Source organism: Cyanistes caeruleus, chromosome 27 (assembly GCF_971803275.1).
Source record: "Cyanistes caeruleus chromosome 27, bCyaCae1.hap1.1, whole genome shotgun sequence".
In the NCBI taxonomy this organism is placed as follows: Eukaryota; Metazoa; Chordata; class Aves; order Passeriformes; family Paridae; genus Cyanistes; species Cyanistes caeruleus.
In genome coordinates, this window is record NC_141727.1 from 3,035,782 (window position 1) to 3,048,324 (window position 12,543).

The 12,543-nt window shown below is 56.4% G+C and overlaps 1 protein-coding gene across 6 annotated transcripts in view; it reads left to right on the forward strand.

Moving 5' to 3' along the window:
• The window catches only part of ZNF385C (zinc finger protein 385C), a 60,759-nt gene that overhangs the window by 45,165 nt on the left and 3,051 nt on the right, over positions 1 to 12,543 (forward strand). For 3 of the 6 annotated variants that reach the window (XM_086864296.1, XM_086864298.1, XM_086864300.1), the window contains 6 exons: positions 2,655 to 2,797; positions 7,204 to 7,314; positions 9,323 to 9,494; positions 9,959 to 10,288; positions 11,786 to 11,973; positions 12,134 to 12,232. In XM_086864296.1, coding sequence (XP_086720422.1) covers positions 2,655 to 2,797; positions 7,204 to 7,314; positions 9,323 to 9,494; positions 9,959 to 10,288; positions 11,786 to 11,973; positions 12,134 to 12,232 — 1,043 coding nt within the window. Of the gene's footprint in view, positions 1 to 2,654; positions 2,798 to 7,203; positions 7,315 to 9,322; positions 9,495 to 9,958; positions 10,289 to 11,785; positions 11,974 to 12,133; positions 12,248 to 12,543 lie in introns of all 6 variants that reach the window. The other 3 variants (XM_086864295.1, XM_086864297.1, XM_086864299.1) reach the window with 1 other exon arrangement.

Here is a 12,543-nt window from a genome sequence, read left to right on the forward strand (position 1 = left end):
CCGTACCTGTGCAGCTGGGGAGGGCAGAGACAACCCCCCCAAACTGCAGCAGATGCTCATGCCAGGAACATGTGGTTCCTGTCTCCTTCCAGCCCCTTGGCACACTCTCAGAGCCTGGAGCACGTCCTGTCCCAGGGGGACCCGCAGTGCCAGAGCAGCAGCACTTGCTGTGGAGGTGGGGGCTCCTCTGCCAAAACCGGGGGAGACAGAGCAGGGGCCATGACAAAAGCTGCACCACTGAGGGGCTGTTCACCAGCACAGCCCCACCTGCTGCTGGGTCACCTTGCATAAGGTCGTGTCATTCTATACAAACCTGGGACCCTGCCACTCTCCCAAAAGCAAATCCCCTTAATTGAGTGTCTAATTAATACCTAAAAATAATGCCTTCAGCTGCTGCTGGAATCTGCCCTGCAGCAAAGGTAAGGCAGGACTCACAATGGCATGGTCCTGTAACCTTGGGAAGGTGCCCCAAGAGCATCCTGTGGATGCCCAGCAGGGTGTTGTGACATGCCAGGGAGCTTCACTGGGGTGGCCTCAGCCCTCTTCCTGCTCCTGGGGGTCTTGTCTGCTTCAGGGACAAAGCCAAGAGAGAAAAGATCTGCCCATCTGCAAGGTCTCCACAGGGGTTTCTGAGCTCTCCTAAACTGCCTGGTTTACCCCAGTCCAGAAATGTATTTAATCCACAGATTTGAGCTCAAGGGTGTGCCAAAGAGGTTGACATATCTTCTCTGTACCATTGGTGGGCAGCAGCTGCTGCAGGTGGTGGTCGATCGTGGTCCATCAGCACTCGTCCTGTGCCTGCCCAGTGCAGGAGCTGCTCCCCAGGGACTGAACCCTTCAGCCCAAGCATTCACTGAGCTGCAGCATCCCTTGTTGTAGTCACTGGTTTTGGGGATGAGGTGATCGCCCACTTCTTGTTCCTCCCATACACACACACACACATATATATATATATATTTGATATATATGTATATTTTATGTTTTTAAAGCCAGTGCAGTCCATGCAAATCTCACTGACTGTGATGAGTGGCACCCCTCGTGATCCAACCCCAAATGCCTTTGCTGCTCTCGCGTGGGGCCCCGGCTGCGTGTGCTGGGGGATCCCAAGGCAGCTCCTCTGGCGCCAGCCTGGCCATCTCAGATGATTTGATGTAGAAACACTGTTTCACGCCTCAGAAGGTTAATTATGCACCCCTCACCCAGTCCTGCTCGCTGCTGCTGTAATGTTATTTATTTATTTTTAAGCGGTTTCACAGATTTCCCTTCTGGGCGACTCTGGAATTAACTCGATCAGTGCACGCCTGATGAAGCAAACTGTAATTCCTCCCTGGAGTCAGGCCTGGCTTGGGGATGGCTCCGGTGCTGTGGCAGAGCCGCCGCGTGCACTCGCCCAGAAAGAGGTCGTTGGTGCCCGTGGGGCTGGCGACGAGCGCTCGCTGCTCAAATCCAGGGAATCTCTCAAAATTTGAATTTCAGATGCATGGCTCAGATCCTGCACCAGCCAGGATCGGCACAGGGCGGGTGTGGAGAAGAGTGAGGAGCAGCACCAGCCTGGGGTCCTCATTCTGCATAGCTGGCGTCAGGGTGTGGGGGCTGGAGGGGGGCTCTTGCCCCCACAAGAGGTGCTGGTGGAGGGTGTTCCTGCTGTGGGAGTGGGTACTGGCCACTGTCAGCCTCCCACAAGGGTATTCTCAGGTCCAGGGGGGTGGTGGGATGAGGTTGTGCTGTGCTGGGTCAAGGGATCTGTGATGCCTTTCAGCTGAAAAAGAACCTAAACCTCAAAAAACTCCACAGGAATGAGGAACGTTGACCTTGTCCTTGCTGCAGAAAAAGGGACTGGACTGTGGGTGGGTTGGAGTGGGTGTGAAGCTGTGTGGGACCTGAGTGGGCTCTTCTGGCTCACAGCGCTCTGAAACAGTTTATTTATTGTGTTTGATTAGTTAATATTTTTTATTTTAACTTTTCCCCCTCCTTGCTCCCAGGGCTGGGCAGGAACTCCCTCTGTGCTTGGAGGATGCTTTCCTGTGCTCATCATCTGTGATGAGTCTGAGTTGGGATGGGGAGCAGGCTGGAGAAAGATCCCTCTGCTTGGCCTTCCCTCCCTCCATCCCTCTGTCCCACGGGTGTTTTCTGTTGAAACAGAACGTTATTAATAACTCTAGGCTATTTTTAAATCTCACGCTGGAGCGCGTGGTTGATTTGCGGGGGACGGGGAGCGGCGGCTGCAGCGCAGGAGTGGTGGCAGCTCATCCTCTGCTCCCAGTCCTTTTCCTGCTGCTAGCAGCCAAAACCACAGCAGCCCTGGTGAGGAGCCCTGGTGGTGCTGGAGTGAGGGAGCCTAGGGCTGTGTGGCTCCGTGGGAGAGCCCAGGGAAGGGGCTGAGTCCCTGGGGGAAGTGTGGACACCTCTGAGGTTTCAGACTCCTGCTCGTGTCCACGCTCTGATGCAGGGGCAGCTGCATCCAGCTTCGAACTGGGGTGCTGGTTTTGAGCCTGGAAGGCAAAGGGGTGCCCAGGGCCACTCTGGGCTGGGACCTTTCCCTGGAGCGTTCTGTAGTCCATGGCAGATGTCCCCACGTGTTTTGTGTGCTCTGTCCTGCTGCTGTGATCAGGGGTCACCAGTGCTAACGCTGCTCTTTCCCTCTGCCTGCCCAGGTCCCTCCGGACACAGCAGCCCCCTCTTAGCGTCCTTGCCCATCCCTGGCCGGCCTCTCCATCCCCCCTTGGACATCAAGCACTTTCTGACCTTCAGGCTCAACGGGGCATCACCGCTCAACCTCTTCCCCAACTTCAACACGGTGAGTCCCCAGGGAGGATGGGCATCAGCTGCTGGACCCCTCCTCCCCTACAACAGTCCTTGAACCCTACCAGGTAGTTTCAGCTTTAATTCCTGGGGTCTTTCTCTGCTGGATGCCAGTTCAACATGCCTACTTTGCCCTTAGCTCAGAGAGGTTCCTGCCCAGCCAGTGCCTGTCAGTACCAGAATTAAAAACATGGTTCATTTTAACCAAGATCAATTGGATTTTGCCCCTGGAATCAATAGTAATAAAGTAGCTCTGGAGAGCAGTTCATTAGTTGAAAATTAAATAAGGAAAAGAAAAGAGAGAGAATGTACTACAGATCTGAGGAATGTGGCTGGTGCTGTGGATGTTGGGATTCAGAGTGCTGGGGGGCTGCTCCCACCCTGCTTGGGCTCCAGGTCCCCAACCTTGGACCACCAGCCCAGGTGCCTGGGGTGGGCAATGACACAAATCTTTAGAGATGTTCCATCAGACAATTAAACAGCCCTGGATGTGGCCAGGGACACACACCACCATGTCTGGTGTGAAATATTGTTTTCTCCATGCTGCTACCGCTCCTCCAGGCTGGTCCCAGCCCCGTGGGGGTCTCTGTAAGCCCTGGGTGCTGCCTGGAATTGTTGTGGAGCAGGTTGTGCCCTGGGAAGGGCAGTGGGTCTGGAGGCTGCACTGCATGCTGGTGCTCTGGGGCTCAGTCAATGCCCATTGTTTGCTCTCCTGAACCTGGAAATTTTCCTGGCAACTTTCCTGAGCCCCCTCCCTGCTCACTGGCCTTTTGTGAGTGGCTTTGAGCTGAAACGTGCTCGGAAGGTGCAAATTATCGCCGAGATCCTCAAAGACAGTTCAGAAATTAAGCGCAGGATTCCTGTTGCTGTTCAATGGGATTCAGACGTCTGAGTCCTTTAAGCTCTTTTGAAGCCCCAGCCCAGCCTCTCCCCGGGCTAATGAGCTGGAACACAGGACAGGAGGGGTTTTGATGCCATTATAGTTCCTGCTTTTTGTGTGGGCTCTTTTTTTAGTCACTGGAGTCAGGAGTGAACTTGACCCAACGCCTGTTCACTCCTCTTGGCTTCCACCTGCTGCTGCCTCAGCGCGTGTTCACCCACGTTTGTTGCTTTTAAAAAATTAGCAATTTGGAAAATGAATCTGGTACTTGCTGGAGGCATGCAGTGTCACACGGCTGCTGCTCTCCGTGTGGGCTGCTGCCACAGAGGATGGGCCAGACATGGACAGAGATGCCAGGGGGGGCTGTCCCAGCCATCTGGGGGTCTGGAGCCCACCACCCTGAGCTCAGACCTGAGCCCAGTCTGTGCTGTTGGCTGATGGTGGGGGCAGGAGCTGCCCTTTGGGGTGTGTCTGTGCTGGAGTTGTGGCTGAAGGAGGTTGGGTGAGGTTCAGGGCATGCTGGGCTGGCGGCTCTGGAGGAGCCAAAGCAGAGTTTCCATCCCACAGGAGGAAGGGCTGGAGCATCCCTGTGTCCTGAGCCAGGCTGGTCAGGCTCCACTTGAGCCTCGGTGTAGGGAAGAGAGTCAGGGTCAGGATCAGGGTCTGCCCTTTGCTGAGGTTGCTGCCACACTGGAGCTGCTCTACAGCAGGATCCTGGGGTTTCCCCTTTCATGCCCTGCATTGCTGGGGATGCTGTGAGGGCTCAGCAATGCCCTGCAGAGCAGGAGCTGTTTGCACTGCCCAGCAGAACACTCTGCACTCAGAGCAGGTCACAGGGCTCCCATGAACCCAGCAGATGTTTTACTCCGGAGCAAACAAAACCCTTCCAAGCTGCCTCCTGTCACTTACAGCAACAACCAGGGGAAAAAAACCCCCTTGCTCCAGAGGCTCTTCCCTTAGCTTGGGATGTTGCAAATCCCCAGGACCCAGCAGCGCCTCGTAAAACACCGTCAGCAGACGGGATCTGAACGGATGCTGCATCCCTGTGAATTCCTGCTCCTGACCTCAGCGGCCGCAGGGAGCTCGGCGCAGGGATCGCTATTTATATCAGCAGAAACATCCAGGGATAAATAAAGTAATGTGAGTCAATACAAATTGACTATAAAGCTGGGATCTTTATTCCCCAACATCACGGTGCCCAAAGCCACCTCTGTTGCTGGCTCCATTCTTCTGGAAACGGCCAGGAAAGCCTCAATCCCTGGCTGCAGGACTGGTATGTACGGCTGCAGCACAGCCCCCGCCAGCCCCGCAGGAGCTGCGGGGACTTTTCCATATCTGAGAGAGCTGCGAGGGCGAGTGGTGGAGGGGAGGTAGAGGGATGTTTGTGTTTGCATTTGGGGAGAAGCACAAGGGCTCTCAGGTGGCACCAGATGTGCTCAGTGCGGGCTGGAGCTGGGCTGGGCTTCTGGCAAAGCACCTGGGACTGTGTGTGCTCCCATGGGGATGGGCAGCTGAAGACTTGAGACACTGCTTGTGTTCACTTTGGGACAGCAGGAGCAGCAATGGCCACCTTGGCTGGGATGCCTGGGGCTGGGGTGAGGAGCCAGGTGTGAGTGTGCTGCCCAGCCCAGCTCCTGGGAGCTCCTGAGCCCTGTGCCTGCTCAGAGCAGTTGCAGGTGCTCTGGTGGACACAGCTCGTTGCTGTGCCACGGGGTCGAGCAGAATGGACTTGGCAAAAGCGCAGGAGGTGGACAGAGCCAGGTTGGTGCCATCACCTGGCTGATGCCATAACCCCAGGAGGATGAGGAGACACTTCTGGGGCTGTTCAACACCACCACTGTGTAGTTGAGGCTCAGACATGGCCCTGCTGCCACCGGCTTCCCTGGCAGGCTTAGGATGGCGCCAAGACAGTCCCTGGCCTCATTTGTGTCCTTGTGCCAGCATCTCCCTTCCCTCTGCCTCCTCCTCCGGTCCCCACCCTGCTCATTCCGCAGTGCTCAGGGTGTGGATGACCCGTGGGAGCTGGCAGTGCTCGGTGGGTGCCGGTGTTTGGTGGGAGCTGGTGGTGCTTGGTGGGAGCAGCCAGCTGGAACCTGGGGGCTGACACTGCTGGGAAGGTTGGAGCCATTTTTCTTTTCTGAAAGGAAAGGTGGGTGTTTCTCTGGAAAACAAGTGCTGGCCCAGCAGCCCAGCAGCATGGGGGTGCTGCCAGCAGCACATTGCAATGTTTGTTGTCAGGCATGGAACAGCATCTTGGCCATCTGTAGCTCCCCCCAGGTCTCTGCTGAACCCCAAATGCCTCTTCATTTATATGCCAGATAAGTGAGTAAAATTTCATAGCAAACAGGCACTTCATTAATCACCTGCTTTTACCATTCTGCTCACTTCTGGAAAGGAATTTGGGGTCTTGATAATGGTGCTGTTGTCCAGGCATGTGCCTCGAAGACTGATGCACCTGTCTCGGCAGTGAAATAGCTTTGCAGAGAAATACGATCACTGAAAACCCCGGGCTCTCCTGACAGCAGGACTCAGATAAGATAATCTCCCTGTGCCACAGGGTAGGGAACAATACTTGCATTATAGATTGGAGCCACGCTCAGACAAAGAGGTTATTCTTATGTTTTCTTCCTTAATAAATGCATTTCGTTAGAAACAATTATGGCTTTTGGAAGCAGTTTGGTGCTTGGGCTGTGGAATGAGGCTGAGCCCTGGGGCGAGACAGAAGGGCCAGGGCCTGGCACCGGCCACATTCTTGGCCCCACCACAGCCCTGGGCAGGCTGGAAGACAGACATGGCTCCTGGCAGGTCATGGAAATGGTTCTGTGTGTGCCCAGCCCCATGACCGAGTTGCCATTGTTAGGTTTGAGTTGGGATTTTGTGAGCACTGTATCTTGTGTGAGCTGTGTCTGTGGCAGCAAGCACTGATGTCCCTCCTGCCCTGACACCCATGTGGGCTCTCAGTGTCCTATGGGCTGGCACACATGGCTCTGCTCATGCCTTTGGCATTGCCTGGGGACATTCCAACTCTCAGGTGAAGAGCACATGGAGAATGAATGGCCAGATGTTTTGTCTCTGTCCCCCACTTTGGTGGTTTCTGCTCCTGCTAAGGTCAAGGGTAGCCAGTGAGGTTCAAACAGAAAATGGCAATTTGCCACCTGTGACACAAGTGTCTGTGTGGGGGGAGAGGAGACTTGGACACACAGATGGGGTCTCGTCCCTTCTGCCAGACCACAGCTGACATTCGAACCTTGTGGATTTGATGGATTCAGGAATGGTTTAAGCAGGACAGGAGCCAGTGTTGCCACAGCACGTTGCCGTGTGCAGGGGAGCCTCCACGGCCGCAGGGCTCCTCAGCAGATGCAGCCCATTGCTCCTTCCAGCCACCCAGTGTGAGCTCTGCGGCACTGGCAGTGGCTCCGTGGGGGTGTGACAGGAGTGGGGGTCACCAGGTCATGGTGCCATGCTGGGGCAGCCATCAGGACACAGCACCCAGCCTCCCTCTGCCCTCCCTCCCGTTCCAGATGGACCCGGTGCAGAAGGCGGTGATCAGCCACACCTTCGGCATGCCAGCCCCGCTCAAGAAGAAGCAGTTCATCTCCTGCAACATCTGCCACCTGCGCTTCAACTCTGCGGTGAGCGGGGCAGTGGATGGTGGGGAGCGAGCAGGGGACACAGGGCCAGCCCCTGTCAGGAGCATCCCCAGTGATGGGCCAGTCTCACCCACCGGAGCTGCTGGTGCTCAGTGTCTGTGCGCTCCTGGAGCTGCTCTTGCCTCCCCAGGCTGCCTGCAGAGCAGCCAAGTGCATGGGGCTGGTGCTGCTCTGCCAGCACAAATCCCTGGTTCTGGGCTTCATGATTCCGCTCCACAGCCGAGCAGCTCAGGAAAAGCATTGCTTCCCTGTTTCAGGCTGCTTCCCAGCTACAGGTGCTGTGCCGGGAGAGTCAGTCCCACTACGTGTTCCCAGTGCCCCTGTGAGCACCCCATGCCCCTGTTCCTACTCTGCCCACGTCCCTCCAGGTCCCCCAGCTTGCCCAGACCCTCAGAGCCTGCGGGTGTTCCAGCATGGAGGCTGTGACCTACTTCAGCTGTACCCAGCCCCGTTCCAGCCCTGTTATCCAGGGGGAGTTTATTGTCTTTGCTAATGAGGCACCACGCTCGGACTGGCCTTTTGCTTTCCCACGTACCAACCACAGCCCCAGCTCCCTGTTCCCAGCCCTTGGAAAGCCACAGGGGGAGGGAAGGGAAGGGATGGGATAGGATGCTTCCCCCTGCTGAGCCCGGGAATCCTCAGCTGGCCTCCTGGAATGCTGTGCAAATTAATCTGCCCAACGCAGGGGTACAGTGTCTAATTCATAGTGGGGTTTCTCTCTATAAATTGCCAAACTGGGGTTGTTTTGGGGGACAATGCAGCATTGTCCCTGTTGGGAGGACACCAGTGTTCAGGGGATTTTTTTCGTGGCCATTTTTATCAGTTTGGTGCAGATGTGAATCCATCAGAGTTGCGCTTCATTATCCAGCGTTCACTGAGAGAGAGGAGCTGGGGATGTGAACCATGAGTTGGACACCCCTTAGGATACAGTGGTGATGTGTCCTCCCCACCAAAGAACCTCTTTATTTCGTTTTTACAGCAACAATTCATTGTACATTTCTGGAGTCATAAATTTTGCCTGAAAGCTGCTTTTAGGAACGACTTGATGCATTTAATCCGAGCAGGGTCCTTATCTCACCAAGCAAGCAATGTTGTGATGTCTTAGAGAGTGATACCTTGGCCTCAATATGTCGGTGTCAGAGCAGGCTGGGGAGAGGAGGGAAAGGGCTCTGTGCTACACCCCACTCCCAACACCCCCTCTGTTCTACACCCCACTCCCAACACCCTCTCTGTGCTACACCCCACTCCCAACAGCCCCTCTGTGCTACACCCCACTCCCAACAGCCCCTCTGTGCTACACCCCATTCCCAACACCCCCTCTGTGCTACACCTCACTCCCAACAGCCCCTCTGTGCTACACCCCACTCCCAACACCCCCTCATGCTACACCTCACTCCCAACAGCCCCTCTGTGCTACACCCCATTCCCAACACCCCCTCTGTGCTACACCCCACTCCCAACAGCCCCTCTGTTCTACACCCCATTCCCAACACCCTCTCTGTGCTACACCCCACTCCCAACAGCCCCTCTGTGCTGCACCCCACTCCCAACACCCCCTCTGTGCTATACCTCACTCCCAACACCCCCTCTGTGCTGGACCCCACTCCCAACAGCCCCTCTGTGCTGGACCCCACTCCCAACAGCCCCTCTGTGCTACACCCCACTCCCAACACCCCCTCTGTGCTACACCCCACTCCCAACACCCCCTCTGTGCTACAGCTCACTCCCAACACCCTCTCTGTGCTACACCCCACTCCCAACACCCCCTCTGTGCTACACCCCACTCCCAACACCCCCTCTGTGCTACACCCCACTCCCAACAGCCTTGCAGTGGTCCTGCCCTGGGGGTGGATGCCACCAGGTAAGGTGGCTGCACTAGAAACACGCCTGAGTGGCCACATGCTGGGTCTGAGCCCATCACCTGCCCTCCCCATGTCCGTCTGTCTGTCTGGTCACAGCAGTGACTTGGCCATCCCGGTGTCCCCCCCAGAACCAGGCAGAAGCTCACTACAAGGGCCACAAGCACGCGCGGAGGCTGAAAGCCATCGAGGCCATGAAGAACAAGCAGAAGGTGGTGGGGGCTGCAGCAGGGACCCCTGGCCAGGACAGCACAGCTGACCTGGCCCCCAGCCCTGTGGGCAGTGGGGAGCTGGGCAGCACAGGTACGAGAGGGGCTGTGGGGCAGAGGTGTCACCGGTTTATAAATGAGCTCCTGTGCCTGTGGGGGAGCAGGGGATGTTTCCCTGTGATTTGGTGTCTCTGGGATGTGTTTTGTATGGATGCAGGAGAGAAAGCCAGCTCTGTCTCACACATCCCCAGGGCTCTGCCACATGCAGGGATGGGGCTGGTGGGAGCTGTGGCAGCACCAGAGCTCGCCTGGGGTTTTGTGCTGAGCCCAGATTCCATTATCTGTTATCTGTTATTACAGATAACAGCTGTAATAGGAGAGACCTGGGGAAGAGCCGCCCTTGGCAGGGATGAATGCATGCAGACTTGTCTGAGTTGGTCTTGGGGAGGATGGGGGTGCTCCCCAAAATCCAGAAAACCTGTTCAGGCACAGAACTTTTTCCTTCTCCCCATTTCTTTCTCTTTTCCCCTTTTCCCCCTTTCCTTTCCCTCCCAACAGCTGATGCCAGTAACCCACAGGAGTCGGAGGGTGAAGGCAGCAGCCTGGGGCTGGTGCCCAGTGCTGAGGAACCACCTGTGGAGCTGCCAGGCACTGTTGCCCCGCTGGGCTCCCCACCAGCCTCTGAGCTGTCGGAGGGCACCTCAGATGCCACCAGCGTGGCCTCCTCATCCGCCCAGGCAGCTGAGGCACAGACAGCTGAGTCAGGCAGCAGCATCAGCTCAGCCCCTGAGAGTGAGAAAGAGGGGAAAAAGAGCAAACAGCACCTGTACTGTCCCACCTGCAAAGTGACCGTCAACTCCCTGTCCCAGCTGGAGGCTCACAACACTGGTAAGGGCATTACTGGGGGGACAGGGGGACGGCCCCCCTGACACTTCATCGGGGCTCTGAGCAAAGCCCAGCCATGCCCCATAACCAAGCAGCCCTGCAATGAAGTAGTGAGCATTAATGAGTGCTGCTGTAATTAAAAAATGTTCATTAAAATGACCTGCACAGATCAGCCATGGGGCTTTACCTGGGCTGCAGCTTCTTGGGTGAATTTTCACAAGGTCAAACACTGTTACTGTTCATATCTCAATTAAGGACATTTCCAGCTACTTTTAATCAAGTGATTGAGGCTACTTTCTTTTCCATTTAGCTTGAAGTTGATAGCCAGGGCTTCTCCCAAACCTGGAATAACACTTGCCAAAGCAGCTGGGTGGTTTGGGCTTGTGGCCCTGTGGAGAAGACCCCTGAGAATGCAATGAACTGTGGATCTCCACAGCCTGCAATGACTCCTGGGCTGTGTGGGGCAGCCCCTTGGGGTGGGCAGCTGTGGGAGCTGCTGAGGGTCCCCCTGAATCCTGGGGGTGGCCAGACCCACCCCCAGAGTGGTAGCAGGGGGTGGCAGCCATGGTACAGGGGTCCTCAGTTGGGTCTGCAGGCCCTGCAGTTCCAGCTCCTGGCTCACCCCTTTCTCTAGAGGATGCTTAAGTTGGGCACCCCAGCTTTAAATGGAAGGTCCTTTCCTGCCCCAGCTCAGTCAGTTCTGGGGACCAGTTCCTCCCACCCCACTGCCTACTGGGGCAGCAGCAGCTGCCGTGTGCAGGGTTGGCTCAGGACACTGCTGAGGCTCAGCTACAGACGTGGCCTTTTGCTTTTGTCAGCTCCAGTTACAAATTCAGGAGCTGATTTGGGGAAAAAGAATAACAAACAAACAAACAAACAAACAAACATACATTTGCAGGCTGGCGCTGCTCTGTGGCTGTCACACAGCTCCTTGCTTCATGCCTTAAAAAATAGAATGAATTAGCAGGGGCTTAAATTACTTGCTCCCCATGCACCCTCGCCATCCTGGCACTGGCAGGGACAGGATGGGGTGCTCTGTCCCCAGGTGTGTAGGGATCTTGGGTTGCTCCTTCCCCACCTGCTGTGACCCTGCTGAGCTATTCCTGGCTCCATGGCTGGCTCCTCTCTGACCTTGGGCATGGCTCAGATGCTGCAGCACAGCGAGCGACGCGTGCCCGACTCTGCAGACTGTGCTAATGCCCGAGGACAGGCTCCAGTGCATGCTCAAAATAGCAGCATCTCTGAAGCTGGCACATGGAGGGGGGTCTCTGGGAAGATGAGCATCTCTGCTCTGCCTGCTATGTGCAGTTTGGCAAGGTTTGGGAATGAGCTGTGCAGCACCGACAAAAGTCTGGGTTCCCAGGCAGCTCCCTGTCCCCTCTGCCTGCTGCTGGGCACAGCTTGGTGGGGTTCCCCTGGAGCTGTTGGAGGGCACTGTTCCCACTGCTGTGGTGCTGGCACAGGGCTGGGCTGGGTTTGCTGAGTGTCCCCTCTCGCCAGGCGCCAAGCACAAGTCAATGCTGGAAGGTCATGGCACCCAACTGCGGCGAGGCCGGGGCAAGCTGCTCTCCCGGGCAGGGCACAAGTCCAAGCGGATCGGGAACAAGGGCAGCATCAACATCCAGAACAAGGCATTTCACTGCCAAGTGTGCGAGATCTACGTGAACTCCGAGACCCAGCTCAAGCAGGTGACAATGCCCTGGGAGTGCCCAGGCACCGGGTGTGGGCATGCAGGGACTCAGGGTGTGGATACCTGATGGTCCCTGCAGGGTGATGGGTGTCCCCACACACCTGGGCTGCACTGTACACTGTCCAGGCTCTCAGTGATCCAGCTGTTTTCCTCCCCAGCACATGAGCAGCCGGAGGCACAAAGACAGGCTGGCAGGGAAGCCACCCAAGCCCAAGTACAGCCCCTACAACAAGCTGCAAAAAAATGCTGCCCTTGCAGTGAGTATTCTCAAGGTACCTGTCTCCCTGCACAGCACTCGCTCCGTTTGCTCGCAAAGCCTTGCTCGCCATCAGCCGTCCTTGCAGTGAGTTACGGGAGCTGCTTCCCTTAAACCTTTGTTTCCATCACCACAGCTCAGCCTCTCCCCTCAGGGAGAATGAGCTCTGGTAGCGGGTTTTGAGTCTATTCCTGGGAAGGCCAGCATGGGGATAACTCGGGAGTGCTTTGGCAGCAGCATTCACAATGGCAGCACTTGTGATTCCTCCACCTGTTCTGCAATCTCACGGTGTCTCCTCCTCCCTCCCTGCAG